The sequence below is a fragment of the Mus pahari genome, chromosome 9 (genome assembly GCF_900095145.1).
Source record: "Mus pahari chromosome 9, PAHARI_EIJ_v1.1, whole genome shotgun sequence".
In the NCBI taxonomy this organism is placed as follows: domain Eukaryota; kingdom Metazoa; phylum Chordata; class Mammalia; order Rodentia; family Muridae; genus Mus; species Mus pahari.
The window spans coordinates 46,938,608-46,955,468 of record NC_034598.1 but is presented as its reverse complement, the minus strand read 5'-3'; the positions used below and the strand labels follow the sequence as shown (position 1 = coordinate 46,955,468).

Here is a 16,861-nt window from a genome sequence, read left to right as displayed (position 1 = left end):
TTCTCTTGTTTCCTAACAAATCTACAGAAAATATTAAATTAATATCACACCTAGGAAAAATCTTTCTTCATTCTCAGTTATAAGATTTCTATATTCATGTTTAATAAATTCACGTATATTTTCAAAAATCAACATTCAAGTCACTCTTTGAACATGTCCTACATTACAGTACCATGATTTTCTGAATTCTAAGATTCTAGTGCAGTTGTATATACTCAGTTTTGTTAATATCTCAAGTTCATTGCCAATTAATTGATTGTTCCTATTGGCCACAATAACTACCATTTTAGAAATACATGTAATGGAATAGGGCATTTCAAAGAAGGCTTTATTACAACAAAGATATTTTCTACTTTAATATAAAATAAGCAGCATCTTCTATGATGAGTGTTATGGTGATTACCCCTCAAGGATGTGTCATCAGCTAAATCTGCAATAAGCAGTGTTATCCTGAAAGGCTTCCCATTATTGTCATCTGGCTCAAATTAAGTATGAATGGGAAGAGGAAATCTGTCAGTAAAAAATAAGAGTGATAATTAGTGTGTGTGTGTGTGTGTGTGTGTGTGTGTGTGTGTGTGTATGTGTTATAATTAGAAAAATGATGTTTAACATACATATTCCAATCCACCTCTTGTTTTGCAGTTGAATTTATTTTGACAACACATATTTTGTATCTCTGGATGTTTATTGCTTTGTTTTAAGCATTCTAAAATGATTTTCCCCATAAATATAGTTCTAGTTCTTTAATTTATTTGATTAATTATAAAACATATAAATCTTGGAGTTTAAATATTATGAAATTGCCCAGTAGAAGCAATCTAAATTTGGCATTAAAAAGTACATACATATCAAAACACACCTAAGTCAAGTCAATAATCAGAATGGTCTATATACCAGTTATGTGCTTTCTGTTTGAGGTTCTGCACACAAGGTTTTGTACATGCTAAGCAATTCAAAGCAATAACTGGGTTTCAGAGCTTCTGTCCCAACTCATAACTTTCTTTGTGGTTTATGAAATGGTGTTTCAGATAGTTTAGAGTAACACGAAGGGAATAATTTTAATATTGTATCCTTTTGAATATTTCTAACCCCTCTCTTTGATGGCACTCCCCTGAGCAACCACTTCCTTCACAGTGCCTTTCTTTATTAATCACCTTAATGATTATAAAGGGAGTAGAGACAGTTGATCTCCTTATAAGTACTTACAACATATAGAATTTACCAAAGAGCCATAATAAATATAGTGGAAGCAGAGAAGTATTAAAGTTCCTTTGTGTTATGATAAAAGATGTGTGAAAAATACATGGCAGCCCATAAATATATTTTTAATTAAGAAAAATGTTATAAAAATTAAAATATCAAAACTATATCTACAAATGAATAGATAATAATAAAGGAGAAAATTACATAAATATATTTTTTAAATATTTCTGTTACTAATGTCTATCTCTGCTCATTACTTAAATTACAAGAACATGATTATATTTTAAGTCAGAAAAAGTGAAAATCTGGAGGAAAAGAAGAGAGTATGTCAAATTTTAAGTTCACTGTTGGTGGTTGATGGTTGAGATGAATTTTAGAGATACAGATATCTTATCAAAATAATAAAATTAAGATATCAGTTCAACTGGGAATTAAATAAATAAAATCTTGACTTCATTGATCATTACATGTGCAAAACTAATATTTTACTGTTCTACAATGAGACAAATAACTTTAAATATAAAAATATATTCAAGGTTGTGTTTATACCAAAAGGTCAAAATAAGAACTAGAGCTTTCAAGTTATAGCTTTGAAAATTCAGCACCATAAAAGTTTTTGAATGAACTTTAAATCTTCTTACTAAAAGCTAAGTTACAAATTTTCTTCTAAAAAGATCCAGTTTTCAGGGCTGATCCTTTCTGTAGATACTTTTCATATTTACTTTTGTGTAAAATCTTACTGCAGGGCAGTTAGTTCTAAGCATATTTGTTAAATGTTCATTAAATTTTTGCCAAAAAAAGAGGTTCGTTAAAACATTCAAAGAAAAAAACCTTTTTCTTGATTGTTTTTGCTATTACTAAAAAATGGTCAAATCAATTTAAAATGGACACTGTAAAAATCATATCTTCTGTGTTGAAGATATTACCAATGATATTTCCAGTCTTTTAACTTCTAAGTCATAAACTTTTTCCTTAAAGCAAAATATATAAAAATACAAAGAACTAAATAAAATTGAAAATTAAATGCCTTTCCAATGATAGTGTCATAATTTTTAGAAGAATAAAACTTTTGGGTATAAAAGGGACTTAAGATAGACAATATTCTAGACACATAAACTTAAGTAAATCAAAGAACAGTGATAATTCAAACGTGTTCTTTGAAAATAATATGTGGAATTTTCCTCATGTGTCATGTCATTTAAGGCATAAAACTGTTGGATGAAGAATATACAATTCACAGGTTTACATTAAATGTCATGAAACATTATAAAATGTTCCTGATTACATAGGTCATCTCAATGATAACACTGCATGTTGGCAGCATGGCACAATCATGTAAAGGAATTCCATCACACCACACCACACCACTGATTTGTCCTTCCTCAACAATAACATTACCATGTATTCTCATGGTGGGAAAAAAACCCTACAGACTAAAATATCACAAGCTAATAAATGCAATTATGTTCATTAGATGAAATGTCACAGAATATGTTTTTAAAGTCAAACTTTAATTTTAGATAGTGCTTATATTGACTACTATTGCACCACTCTCTTCAAGCCAAATGAAACTGTAAAAAGCACTAACCCTGTGACTGTTCTGCAGCTTTTTCAGTAGGTTGTATGTGCAGATTTGAGTAAACTTTCTGCACATAATCCAGCCCAGCATCCTTGTGTGAAGAGAGCATTGACGATCCACTCACCTCCCTTAGCACCTCATTCTACTTCAAAATACAGTGATTGAACAAATGTCCTTTTAGAGCTATTATTGCTAACTGATTTATCTCATGTTGATATGAAAATAAATCACCCTCTACTCTACAGTTGACTATAGTTCACCTGTGAGAAGTGTTATAAGCTTGTAGAGCTTGGCATACATTACTGTATAAAAATTTACTGCCTTTTGAGACAGTGGAAGATTTCCTAGTGTTCTATAGCAAAACCTCACAAGAATGAATAATCCTCAGGGTAACTGAGATACAAGAACATCATTTCCTGAGGGATTGCCAAATTGTATGATACAAAAGTGCTTTTTATAAAAATAGACTTGTATACTTGTGTATACACTCCCAATATTTCTTTTACTACTCTTAATATTGCTTCTAAAATATTGTTAATAGATTGCTACAATAATTTAATGCTTATCATGTACATGTCTTTACCTTCCTGCTTGAAATATGAGTAGTTAGAAATATTTTTCTTATATTTAACCAATGAAGAAATTCACATGCATTTTCTTTAAAATGTACTTTTCATATTTTATATGTATATTTATATTTTCTATTGACATGTTATATACTTATATTTATAATTTATAAATTATGGATCTATAATTATATATAATAAATATACAATGAAGAATAAAATATATAATATAAACATCAATAAAACATAAAAATATATAAATACATTAAATATATTAAGTATATAAGTATAATTATATTATTTATAAATATTACACATATTTATGATATAAACATATATGTATGTGTGTGTATTTGTGTGTGNNTGTGTGTTTGTGTGTTTGTTTGTGTGTGTGTGTGTGTGTGTGTGTGTGTGTGTGTGTGTGTGTGTATTCTATTGTCTGCAAGTATGTCTGCATACCAAGAGGCCATTGGATCCTATGGGACTATAGTTATCGATAGTTGTGAGCCACCATGAGGGTGATGGGAATTGAATTCAAGACCTTCGGAAGAACAGTCATTTCTCCAGCCCCACATTTTCTTTTAATACTGTTTAGTTCATCCCCTTTTATTTTATCAACCTTCAGCCAATTTATTATTATTGGTTTGGGATCTCTGCTAGTTACAGGTCTTCCTTTCAGCTTTTCTTTAGAATACTTATATAATGTCTTTCCAAATGTGCAGTATTCTCAAAAAAGTCAATTTTAGGAAAGAAGGACACTTGCAACCAAACTTGCCTATCAAGAAATTTGCTCTTTGAACTGCAAAAAATATTTATTTTTCCATTTTTCCATCCAGCTTCAACACCACAAGGTAAACTGAGGCAGGTGTACATAGAGTTGGCCACAGGGACTGGGCACTGGTGGTACCCAGCATTGGCATCTTCTGATAGTTTGGAGTTTGCCCAACAGGTTTCATGTTTTCCTCTGGAGATTACAGTTAATTGATTGGACAAATCTTAGAAGAGACTTGGAACTTTTAACATTTGTTGAGACTGTTATAGACAATGGAGATTTTTGGAAGTTGGACTAAATATATTTTCTATTTTGCAATGTCTAGGTATGTGCCCCATAGACTTATATGTTTGAACAAGCCTATGGGTGCAGGGAGCGGAATGTGGTAGTTTGAATATGCTTGACCCAGGGAGTGACACTATCAGGATGCATGGCCTTCTTGGAGTAAATAAGAAGAAAGGCTCAAACTTGTTGTCTAAACAAGAAGAAAGGCTCAAGTGAGAATGCTTGAATCTCACTTAGAAGAGAGAATAAAATGGAGTGAAAAGAACTGGATAGGAGAGGGCATGGGAAGGAGAATGGGGTTGGAGGGGTGGGTTCAGGATTAGGTGTGGGGAGAGACAGGAGATGGCTAGAGGGCTAGGAGAATAAATGGAAATCTGCAACTGGTAGGAGTGTGGGTGTACTGGCTGGTTTTGTTTGTCAACTTGACATAATCTGGAACTATCACAGACAAATGAACTTCAGTTGTGGAAGTGCCTCCATGAGATCTAGCTGTGGGACATTTTCTAGGTTGTTGATCAATGGGGGAGGGCTCCTTGTGGGTGGTACCATCCATGGGCTGGTAGTCTTGGGTTCTATAAGAAAGCAAGCTGAGGAAGCCTGGGGAAACAAGGAAAGGTATTAACAAGTATATATAGATACCTGTATATATTGAAAAATTACTATTAATGAAAAAGATTGCTTAAATTTACATAGCTAGTAATTTGGATGACTAGTATTAAAAGTTATCGTATCTATCTCTTGAGAAATTTTCTTATGTAGGATCCTCATCATTAGACACATAGATGCTTACATTTTCATGAGAGACATGACACTATTTTCTTTGCCTTAACGATATTATGGTAAGTATTTACAACCTCTAATGCATATGTTATTCCTAAAAGTGGTTGCAGACCTCTATAGTGACCATAGGTATGTTGTTCCATTTCTGAGTCTTCAATTTTTTTCCATTGATCTACTTACCTGTCACCAATACCATTCAGTTTGTATCACTATTCTATAGTACAGCTTGAGGTCAGAGATGGTGATTCCCCCAGATGTTCTTTTATTGTTGAGAATAGTTTTTGCTACCCTGGGCTTTTTGTTATTCTAAATAAATTGAGAATTTTCTCGTTCTAACTCTATGAAGAATTGAGTTGGAATTTTGATGGGTATTGCACTGAATTTGTATATTGCTTTTGGCAATATGACCAGTTTGACTATGTTAATCCTGCCAATCGATGAGCATGGGAGATCTTTCCATCTTCTGAGGTCTTCTTCAATTTCTTTCTTCAGAGACTTGAGGTTCTTGTCATAAAGATCGTTCACTTGTTTTGGTAAAGTCACACCAAATATTTTATATGATTTGCTACTATTGTGAAGGGTGTCATTTCCCTAATTTTTTTTCTCAGCCTGTTTATCCTATGAGTAGAGGAAGGCTACTGATTTGTTTGAATTAATTTCATGTCCACCCACTTTGCTGAAGTTTTTTACCCACTTTAGGAATTCTCTAGTGGAATTTTTGGGGTCACCTAAGTATACGATCATATCATCTGCAAATATTTTGACTTCTTCCTTTCCAATTTGAATCTGTTTGACATCCTTTTGTTGTCTAATTGTTCTAGCCAGAACTGCTAGTACTATATTGAATATATAGGGCTAGAGTGAGCCGTCTTGTCTAGTCCCTGAGTTTAGTGGATTGCTTCAGGTTTCTCTCCATTTAATTTGCTGTTGGCTACTGTTTTGGTGTATATTGTTTTTACTAGGTATAGGTATAGGCCTTGAATTCCTGATCTTTCCAAGAATTTTAACATGAAGGGTTACTGAATTTTATCAAATGGTTTTTCAGCATCTAATGAAATGATCACGTGTTTTTTTTTTTTTTTTTCTTCCTTTGAGTTGGCTTAAGGGTGGATTACGTTGATAGATTTCTTTTTTTTTAATTAGATATTTTCTTTATTTACATTTCAAATGTTATTCCTTTTCGTGGTTTTCCCTCTGAAGACCCCCCCTCCCATTATTCTCTCCCACCTTCCCCTACTCACCAACCCACCCACTCCCACTTCTTGACCCTGGCATTACCCTACACTGGGGTATAGAGCCTTCACAAGACCAAGGGCCTCTCCTCCCATTGATAACCGACTAGACCACCTTCTGCTACATATGCAGCTAGATCCATGAGTCCCACCATGTGTTTTATCTGGTTGGTGGTTTAGTCCTAGGGAGCTATGGGGGTACTGGTTAGTTCATATTGTTGTTCCTCCTATGGGGCTGCAAACCCCTTCAGCTTCTTAAGTCCTTTCTCTAGTTCCTTCATTGGGGATCCTGTGCTCAATCCAATGGATGGCTGTGAGTATCCACTTCTGTATTAGTCAGGCACTGGCCCAGCCTCTCAGAAGACAGTTAAATCAGGATCCTGTCAGCAAGCACTTGTTGGCATCCACAACAGTGTCTGGGTTTGGTGATTGTATATGGGATGGATCCCCAGGTGGGAGTCTCTGGATGGTCATTCCTTCAGTGTCTGTTCCACACTTTGTCTCTGTAACTCCTTCCATGGGTATTTTGTTCCCCTTCTAAGAAGGATCAAAGTATCCACACTTTGATCTTCCTTCTTCTTGAGTTTCATGTGGTTTGTGAATTGTATCTTGAGTATTCCAAGCTTCTGAACTAATATCTACTTATAAGTGAGGAATACAGAATGGCTGAGAGAACCTAAAAAAAAGTCCAACATCCTTAGTCATCAGGGAAGTGCAAGTCAAAGCAACCCTGAAATTCCATACCAGTCAGAATGGCTAAGAACAAAATCTCAGGTGGCAACAGATGTTGGTGATTATGTGGAGTAAGAGAAACATTTCTCCATTGCTGGTGGGATTGTAAACTGGTACAACCACTCTGGGAATCAGTTTGGTGGTTCCTCAGAAAATTGGTCATAATACTACCTGAGGATCCAGATATACCATTTCTGATCATATACACAGAAGATGCTCCAACATGTGATAAAGACACAGGCTCCACTATGTTCATAGCCTTATTTATAGTAGCCAGAAACTGAAAAGAACCCAGATGTCCCTCAACAGAAAATGTGATACAGAAAATGTCGTACAATAACACAATGAATACTACTTGGCCATTAAAAACAATGAATTTATGAAATTCTTAGGCAAATGGATGGATCTGGAGGATATTATCCTGAGTGAGATGGCTTGCTGTATATTGAACCATCCCTGGGATGAAGCCTACTTGATCGCTGTGAATGATCATTTTGATGTGTTCTTGTATTTGGTTTTGGTCTGCAAGAATGTTATTGTGTATTTTTGTATCAATATTCATAAGAGAAATTGGTCTGAAGTTCTCTTTCTTTGTTGGGTCTTTGTGTGGTTTTTATATTGATGTAACTGTGGCTCCATAGAATGAATTGGGTGGTGTTCCTTCTGTTGCTATTTTGTGGAATAGTTTGAAGGGTAATGGAATTATGTCTTCTTTAAAGCTCTGATAGAATTCCTCACTAAACCCATCTGGTTCTGGGTTTTTGGGGATTGGAAGAATGACTGCTTCTATTTCTTTAGGGCATATGGGACAATTTAGATGGTTTACCTCATTCTTATTTAACTTTGGTGTTTGGTATCTGTCTACAAAATTGTCCATTTCATCCAGATTTTCCAGTTATGTTGAATATATCCTTTTGTAGTAAGATCTTTTGTTTTTTAAAATTTCCTCAGTTTCTTTTCTTATGTCTCCCTTTCCAGTTCTGATTTTGTTAATTTGGATACAGTCTCTGTGCCCTCTGGTTACCTAAGGGTTTATCTATCTTGTTGATTTTCTCAAAGAACCAGCTCCTGGTTTGGTTGATTCTTTGTATAACTCATTTTGTTTCTATTTGGTTGATTTCAGCCCTGAGTTTGATTATTTCCTGAGGTCTACTCCTCTTAGGTGTATTTGCTTCTTTTTGTTCTAGAGCTTTCAGGTGTGATAGTGTTTGCTCTTTCTAGTTTGTTTTTGGAGGCACTCAGAGCTATGAGTTTGCCTTTTAGCACTGCTTTCACTGTGTCCCATATGTTTGGGTATGGAGTGCCTTCGTTTTCATTAAATTCTACAAAGTCTTTAAGTTTTCTTTATTTCTCCCTTGACCAAGTTATCACTGAGTAGGGTGTTGTCCAGTTTCCATGTATATGTAGGCTTTCTGTTATTTTTGTTGCTATTGAAGACCAGCCTTAGTCCATGGTGATCTGATAAGATGCATGGGGTTATTTCAATCTTCTTGTATCTGTTGAAGCCTGTTTGTGACTTATTACGTGGCCAATTTTGTAGAAGGTACCCTGGAGTGCTAAGAAAAAGTTATATTCTTTTGTTTTAGGATGAATTGTTCTATAGATAATCTATTAAATCCACTGGATCCATAACTTCTGTTAGTTTTACTGTGTCTCTGGTTAATTTGGGTTTCCATGATCTCTCCATTGATGTGAGTGGCGTGTTGAAGTCTCCCACTATTATTGTGTAATGTGCTAGGTGTGCTTTGTGCTTTAGCAAACTTTCTTTTATGAATGTAGTTGCCCTTGCATTTGGAAAATAGATGTTCAGAATTGAGTGTCCTCCTTGGTAGGTTTTTCCTTTGATGTGTATGAAATGACCCTCTTTTTTTATGACATCTAGTTGAAAGTTGATTTTATTTGACATTAGAATGGCTACCCCAGCTTGTTTCTTGGAACCATTTACTTGGAACATTGTTTTTCGGGGTTTTCTCTAAGGTAGTGACTGTCTTAGATACTGAAGTGTGTTTCCTGTATACAGCAAAATGTTGGATCCTGTTTACATATTCAGTTTGTTAGTCTAGGTCTTTTTATTGGGGAACTGAGTCCATTGATGTTAAGAGATATTAAGGAATAATGATTGTTGCTTTCTGGTTTTTGTTGTTGTTGTTGTTAGAGGTAGAATTATGTTTGTGTGGGTATCTTCCTTTGGGTTTGTTGAAAGATTACTTTCTTGCTTTTTCTAGGGTGTAGTTTCCCTCCTTGTGCTGGAGTTTTCCATCTATTATTCTTCATAAGGATGGATTTGTGGAAAGATACTATGTAAATTTCATTTTTTCCTGGAATATCTTGGTTTTTCCATGTATGGTAACTGAGAGTTTTTGCTGGGTATAGTAGCCTGGGCTGGCATTTGTGTTCTCTTAGGGTCTGTATGACATCTGCCCATGATCTTCTGGCTTTCATTGTCTCTGGTGAGAAGTCTGGTGTAATTCTGATAGGTCTCCCTTTATATGTTAGTTACTTGACCTTTTTCTTTAACTTACTGCTTTTAATATTTTTTTTCTTTGTTTTATGCATTTGGTATTTTGACTATTTTGTGACAGGAAGATTTTTTTTCTGGTCCAATCTATTTGGAGTTCTGTAGACTTTTTGTTTATAGGCATCTGTTTCTTTACGTTAGGGAAGTTTTCTTCTACAAATTTGTTGAAAATATTTCCTGGCCCTTTAACTTGCGAATCTTTCCTCTCTTCTATACCTTTTTTCCTTAGGTTTGATCTTCTCATTGGGTCCTGCATTTCCTGGATATTTGGGTTAGGAGCTCTCTGCATTTTGCATTTTGTTTGACTGTTGTGTCAATATTTTCTATGGTATCTTCTGCATCTAGGATTCTCATTCTATCTCTTGTGTTCTGTTGGTGATGTTTGTGTCTATGATTCCTGATCTTTCCTAGGTTTTCTATCTCCAGGATTGCCTCCCTTTGTTATTTCTTTATTGTTTCTATTTCCATTTTTAGATCTTGGTTTTGTTCAATTCCTTCATCTGTTTGGTTATGTTTTCCTGTAATTCATTAAGGGATTTGTGTGTGTGTGTGTTTTCTCTTTAAGGGCTTCTTCCTGTTTACCTGTTAAAGTTTAAAGGTAATCAAAAACATGTCAATATCTTAATAGAAAAAATTTAAAACTGAATTAAATATACCAATTAGAAGGTATTTTTTAACCTTTGCAAATGTTTTTATCTTTATGAATCTCAAGTAACTGTGTAAAAATTCTAAAAAGTACAAACATTTATCTGAAATAAACACACACACACACACACACACACACACACACACACACTCACATGAAGCCTGTTCAGAGGAGCATCTGTGGTTCTCTCTGGTAGGTAGTGGATTTGGCAGTGCATCATCAGTAGGAAACAAAACTTGGTTTGTAAGTGTAGAGGTTGCTTAGTATTAGTGATATTTACTCTTTTTGATTTTTATTCATACTGCAGCATACTGGGGCCAGAAGTCTATGGCTTCAGAGGGACTATCATCACCTTTTGCCTACAGCAGTAGATTATGTAAAAATACTTATTGCCAGTGCTCCCTTTTCTGGCCAGGCTGCAGCCAGAAGCCCTTCACTGGCCTGGCTGGTTAACTGTGAACCAGAGAGAAAAGGAAAAAAAAAAAGATCCTTTACACAGGCAAATTTGCACAGACATATATACATTCATACATGCACATTGAGGTCAGATCTGACTATCTGTCTCAATCAACTTAAAAGTATTCATGTATGCATATCTACATATGTACATAAAAACAAACAGACATGCTGGGAGCCAGCCTGTCCTAGAATGGTTTGAAGCAGGACACAGTTGTATGTAGAAGTAGCTTAAAGACAGATGGTCTCTGGCCTTCTAACTCTCTAACTATACTGAATGCTTACTGATAATTCTAAAAGGTCCTAAAAATATTGTGACTTATTCTATGGTTAAAAACCACTGGCGTGAGCAATTAACACCTGTTTCCTAGCAGTGGGTAATTAAGTAAAAAAAAATTATTGCAATGCTCCCTTCTCTGTCTGGACTGGTTAACTCTTTGTGAACCATAGAGGAAGGAAAGGAGAAGAATTAACATACTTTTTACAGGCAAATATGCATAGACACATATACATTCACATATACATTTACATTTTCATTCACATTCTCATTTACACATTAATACATTCATATTTTTGTTGGTCCCAACCACCTGCCACATACACTCCACAAGTATTCATGTATGCTTACATATACACATATACCTACATATGTACATATAAACAAAGAGACATGTACATTGAATGATGAATGGATGGTTGGATGGATGGAAGAATGAAAGGATGGATAGATAGGACAAAGCTCCTCAAGCCAAACCATTCAACTAACAATTTTATTTCTTTTATCTGACCTTCTAATACATTATTAGACAAAAGTTATTTTGAAAATTACCTCATAGATAAAATGTTACATAAAATGGGGGTTACAGAAGAATGTTCAAAGCAGCATTTAATTCTATATGCTCATTATAAATTCAAAACAACAGCTTTTACATGGCTTTGCCTTATCAGAGTACATATCTGTGGCTATATCCTTGGACCCAAATGCTTTTCCTTGTAGACAAACTTGTCCCAAGTCTATTTCTCTTGTTAAAGTAATTATGAAAACTCATTGTATTTCTTCTTATGTAGCCTTACTTACTATTATGAGGAGTGGGCAATTCTATTCTTGGTTCTAACTTTGTTATATCTTTCTAGCAATGCAACTAAAACCATCTCTTAAAACTTCCTTCCTAAAATTATTTAAATCAAATCAGAAATTCTTTAGAATCATTATTTATGTAAGCAGCATTAATTCATGAAATTCATGAAAGTTCACCTTTACAGTGATCCGCAGGAAATCTGATCAATAGAGCGGGCTAATGCCCAGGATTATCATATTAATTTAGTAATGATAGGAAAGTCATATCAGCTGTAAAACGCAATCCTGAGTGAAGCCTCTTTGGAAACTTGCCATTGAGCTCACCCATTGTAGACCATGCTAAAACAGTGTGTCACTTCTAGGAAGGCCACCTGCTAGTGTTAGCCTATCCTAGATGGCTCCTGACACAAACATATACATTTGGATGGATGGATGGATGGATGGATGGATGGAAGGATGAATTGGCAGAGCTCACCAAGCCATGAAACCATACCACACCAATCTATCTTTATTTTCTCTGGCCTTTTTATACACAAAAGTTCTTTAGAAAATTACCTCATAGATAAAATGTTGCACAAAATGATAGTTATAGAAAAATATCTACAACAAGTTCAAAGCAGTATTTCATTTTAAATGTTCATTATAAGTTCAAAGCAACATTTTCATATGGCCTTGCCTTTTCAGAGTACACACATGTGGGTTCATCCTTTGACCTGAATGTTTTTCCTTGAATACAAATTTGTTCCTAACCTACTTCTCATTTTAGTGAAACTATGAATGCTCATTGTGTTTTTTATTATGCAGCCTGTACTTACTTTTATGAAGAATGGACACATTCCATTCTTGATTATAACTTTATTACATCTTTCTAGCAAAACAACTAAAACCATCTCTTAAAATTTTCTTCCTAAGATTATTTGAATCAAATCAGGAATTCTACAGAATTGTAAATTCATCTAAACAGCATTAATTAATGAAAGTTCATCTTTAGTGTTGATCTGCAGAAAATCTACTCAACAATGTAGGCTAATACCCAGAAATAATTATATTTATTTAATAATGGCAGGAAAGGCATATCAGTTGCAAGAAGCAATCCTGAAATTAGGACTTTTTGGGACCTAGGTTCATAGAGTTCACTCATCACAGATCTTGAAAAATGATGGCCAGGAAGGCCACCTGCAAGCCTTAGCCTATCCTAGATGGCTCCTGACACGAACACACACACACACACACACACACACACACAGAGTTAGAGATACCAGCACAGTTGTACTTGAACCAGAATATCTATATTAAATTGTTGCTGATATGAACACAGACATTATACTTTACTCTGAATGTACCTGATTTTAAACATCAATATATGCTGCATTTTTTTCTCCTAAGACAATCTTGTAGACAATTTTGTTAGCAATTGTTTTTCAGGGAGATATTTGTGTTTAAGTTCTCTTTTTACTGTAGTTATATGGTCCATGCATTAAATAATTTTCTACGTACTGCCCACAGTGCCATATGAAATAAATCAATACTAATCTTAGGGACTTTTCATGTGCTCATTTCATAAATTGGAACTTAAAGTGATAATGAAGATTCTCATGAGAATTCGAGATTCATAACCACATTTTCCCAGGAGTCAGAAATTTTCAAGTTATCCAACGTACTTCCCAGACAATCTATATTTTTAAAAACAGAATTCTCAATAGAGAAATCTCAAATGGATAAGAAAAAATTGCTTAAAGAAATATTCAACATTATTAGTCACCAGGGAAATGCAATCAAAATGTCTCTGAGATTTCATTTTATACTTCTCAGAATGGCTAAGATCAACAAAACTGGTGACAGCTCATGCTGGCGAGGATGTGAAACATGAGGAACACTCCTCCAGTGCTGGTGGGAGTGCAAACTTCTACAGCCACTGTGGAAATCAGTGTGGCAGATCCTCAGAAAATGGGTAATTGGTTTGATATATCTCAATATCCAGCTATACCATTTTGGAGTACATACCGAAAGGATGTCCTGCCCTACCACAAGGACACGTTGTCTACTGTGTTCATTCCAGCATTATTCACAATAGCCAGAAACTAGAAACAACCTAGGTGCTCATTAATTGAAGAATGAATAATAAAATGAGGTAGATTTACACAATGGCGTATTACTCAAGTGTTAAAAATGACATCATGAAATTACAGGCAAATGGACGCAAGGAGAAAAATAAATCATCCTGAATGAGGTAACCCAGACCCAAAAAGACAAATATGGTATGTACTCACATACACCTGGATAATAGCTGTTAAGTAGTTAATAGTCTTAATACAATCCACAGACCTAGAGAGGTTAGGGAAAGAGATGGTTATAGAGGGGAAGCATGTGTTCCCTGAGAAGAAGAAACAGAATAGGATTCCATACAACTTGTTTAACATAGAGAGGCTAAACTGGTGTAGACTTGGAACCTTCACCCCTAAGTTCTAGTCTCGTTGACAGTGGAAGGTACTCTGCAGGATGCAGAATGAGAAACCTGGACAGTAACTCATACGCAAAACTCTACCTACAATTTGTCCTGCCTTCAAGGTGAGCTGGGAGAATGGAGGTACAGAACTTGTGGGAGTGGCCATCAATGTTTGGTTTAAAGTGAAGCCTATACCACTAGAGGAAGCCCATATCCTACACTGCCTGGATTGCCGGGGACCAGAGACTGGCTAGCTCAGACACCTAAGCTAGGTCAAACACAAGTGGAAAAAAAAAATGATTCTTAACAATATTCTATTATACTCATAGATTGGTACCTTGTCCGGTTATCATCAGAGGGGCTTCTTCTGGGAACAGATGGGAGAGGCTACAGTGACCCACAACCAGAAACTATGCAGAGAGTCTAAATTTGCATTCTATATCTGTTCATATATTTGATTTATAAGAATGTCTCACAGGCTGTGGTCCGGCCAATCAAAAACGGCTGTCTCCCAAAAGAAACTCAAGAATCTAATACTTCTTAGTCTACAAGGCTGGATGTCTCACCTGGAGACTAGAATCACAAAGAAGTAGGCTCTGAGGTCAGTGAATAAATGAATGTGGAGGAGAGCCAGGCAAACGAGCAAAGAGTAAAAGTTTTTTTTCTTCTTGTCCTTTATATAGTATGCCATGAGAAGGTGTGTGATTAAATGTTAGCCTTCCAACTTCAAATGATCTGGATTTCAGTTGGGTCTTTCTACCCTAAATAATATAATAATAATAATAATAATAATAATAATAATAATAATAATAATAATAATAAACAACTCCTCACAGGTATGCCCAATAGATTGGGGTTTTAGTTAATTCTAGATGTGGAATATTGTGAAAAATAGATACAGGTATATCAATTATATCACATTAGTCTATTTCTACTTTATTATTGACAAGGTACCTCCTGTATCTCTCCACTTTAATTTACCATTTCCAAAGTTCAAATCCAAATGTTTTACACAAACAGGAATTCCTGACTATTTCCATAAATCTATACTAATCAAGAGTAATCAAGCTACAGAATGAGATTTCTCAACCTTCTAGGATCAAACTTTAAACACATTTTCATGGAATGTACTCCATACCCTATTAGATCTAAAGTGAAATATATTTTTGTATTATGTTTTATAATACTCTAACAATTTACACACTAATCTGAAGTTGAAAATTTGAATAAATTTGAATAAACCAGATTTAGTTCTGCTTTGTAATTCCAGATTTTTAAGACTAAGATGAGAAAACCATGGATCCAAGTCCTAACACGGATATAGAGTGAGTTTTTTAAAGATTTATCTGAAAGTTCAAGTAAAAAGAAAAAAAAAAAAGAACCAGATTTAGTTTGATAGCAGTACACTGTCTTAGATTGAGTTCAGTTCCAAGTGCCATTAAAATATTTGAATAGATAAATTAAAGATTGTGTTACTTTTTAGTTGTTCACACTGAAAAATGGTTATTAGACTATCAAAACTTCATTAACAACACATGATAAAGGAATCATGAGGCGTTGGAGAAACCCTGTACAGTGGTAAGAATTTCAGCTTCTGAGACTAAACTCGTCTATTTGTCTAGGAAGCTTCCTCTGTGTTACCTTTTGAATGGCTTCTTTCACTTCTTTGTTCCTCAAAGTGTAGATAACAGGATTCAGAGCAGGGGTGACCACAGTGTACATGAGAGCAGTAACCTTGTCTGTGTCTGGGGTGTGTGAACTCTTGGGTTGGAGATAAGTGAACAAGGCAGTGCCGTAGAAAAGAGAAACAACCAGGATATGAGAGGAGCAGGTAGAGAAAGCTTTGTGTCTGCCTGCTGCCGAGGGCATTTTCAAGATGGTTAGAATAATGCGGACATAGGAGCACAGAATGAAGAGACAGGGACTCATAATGAATATAAGAGAAATAATAAATATCACAATTTCATTCTGGGAAGTATCCACACAAGCTAATTTTACCACAGGCATGATATCACAGAAAAAGTGTTGAATTGTCCCTGCTCCACAAAAGGGCAGAGTGAAGATCCAGGTGGTCTGGGCTGATTCTACCAGGATCCCAGTCATCCAAGATGCACCAGCCAACTTCAAACAGACAGAAGGGTCCATCCGCAGAGTGTAATGTAGAGGGTAACAAATAGCCACAAAGCGATCATAAGCCATAGTCGCCAGAAGGCAACACTCAGTCAGCCCCAAGATGGTGAATACATACATCTGAGCTGCACAGCCTGCCACACTTATGGTCTTGAGCTGTACCAGCAGGTGCACCAGCATCTGAGGCACCACACTGCTGATATAGCACATCTCCAGAAAGGAGAGGTTGGCCAGGAAGAAGTACATGGGAGTGTGTAGGGAAGGGGTGGTCCAGATCACACAAATGATGGTGAGGTTTCCTCCCACTGTAAATAAGTAGATAATCAAGAACACAAAAAAGAGGACAAACTGCAGCTCTGCTAGAGAAGAAAAGGCCACCAAAGTGAATTCAGTGCAGAGGGACAGGCTTCCATTCTTCATGAGCTCAGAGTTAGACAT

At 35.4% G+C, this 16,861-nt stretch overlaps 1 protein-coding gene across 1 annotated transcript; it reads right to left on the bottom strand.

The window, feature by feature from the left end:
* Positions 1-15,880: 15,880 nt before the first annotated feature.
* On the bottom strand, positions 15,881-16,861 carry LOC110326084 (olfactory receptor 10C1-like). The gene has a single exon (XM_021204253.1). The coding sequence runs from the start codon at positions 16,859-16,861 to the stop codon at positions 15,881-15,883; it is 981 nt and encodes a 326-aa protein (XP_021059912.1).

What these genes read in the sequence shown, in the direction of transcription:
- LOC110326084 (XM_021204253.1), bottom strand. Translation starts at nt 16,861, where the DNA reads ATGTCTAACTCTGAGCTCATGAAGAATGGAAGCCTGTCCCTCTGCACT.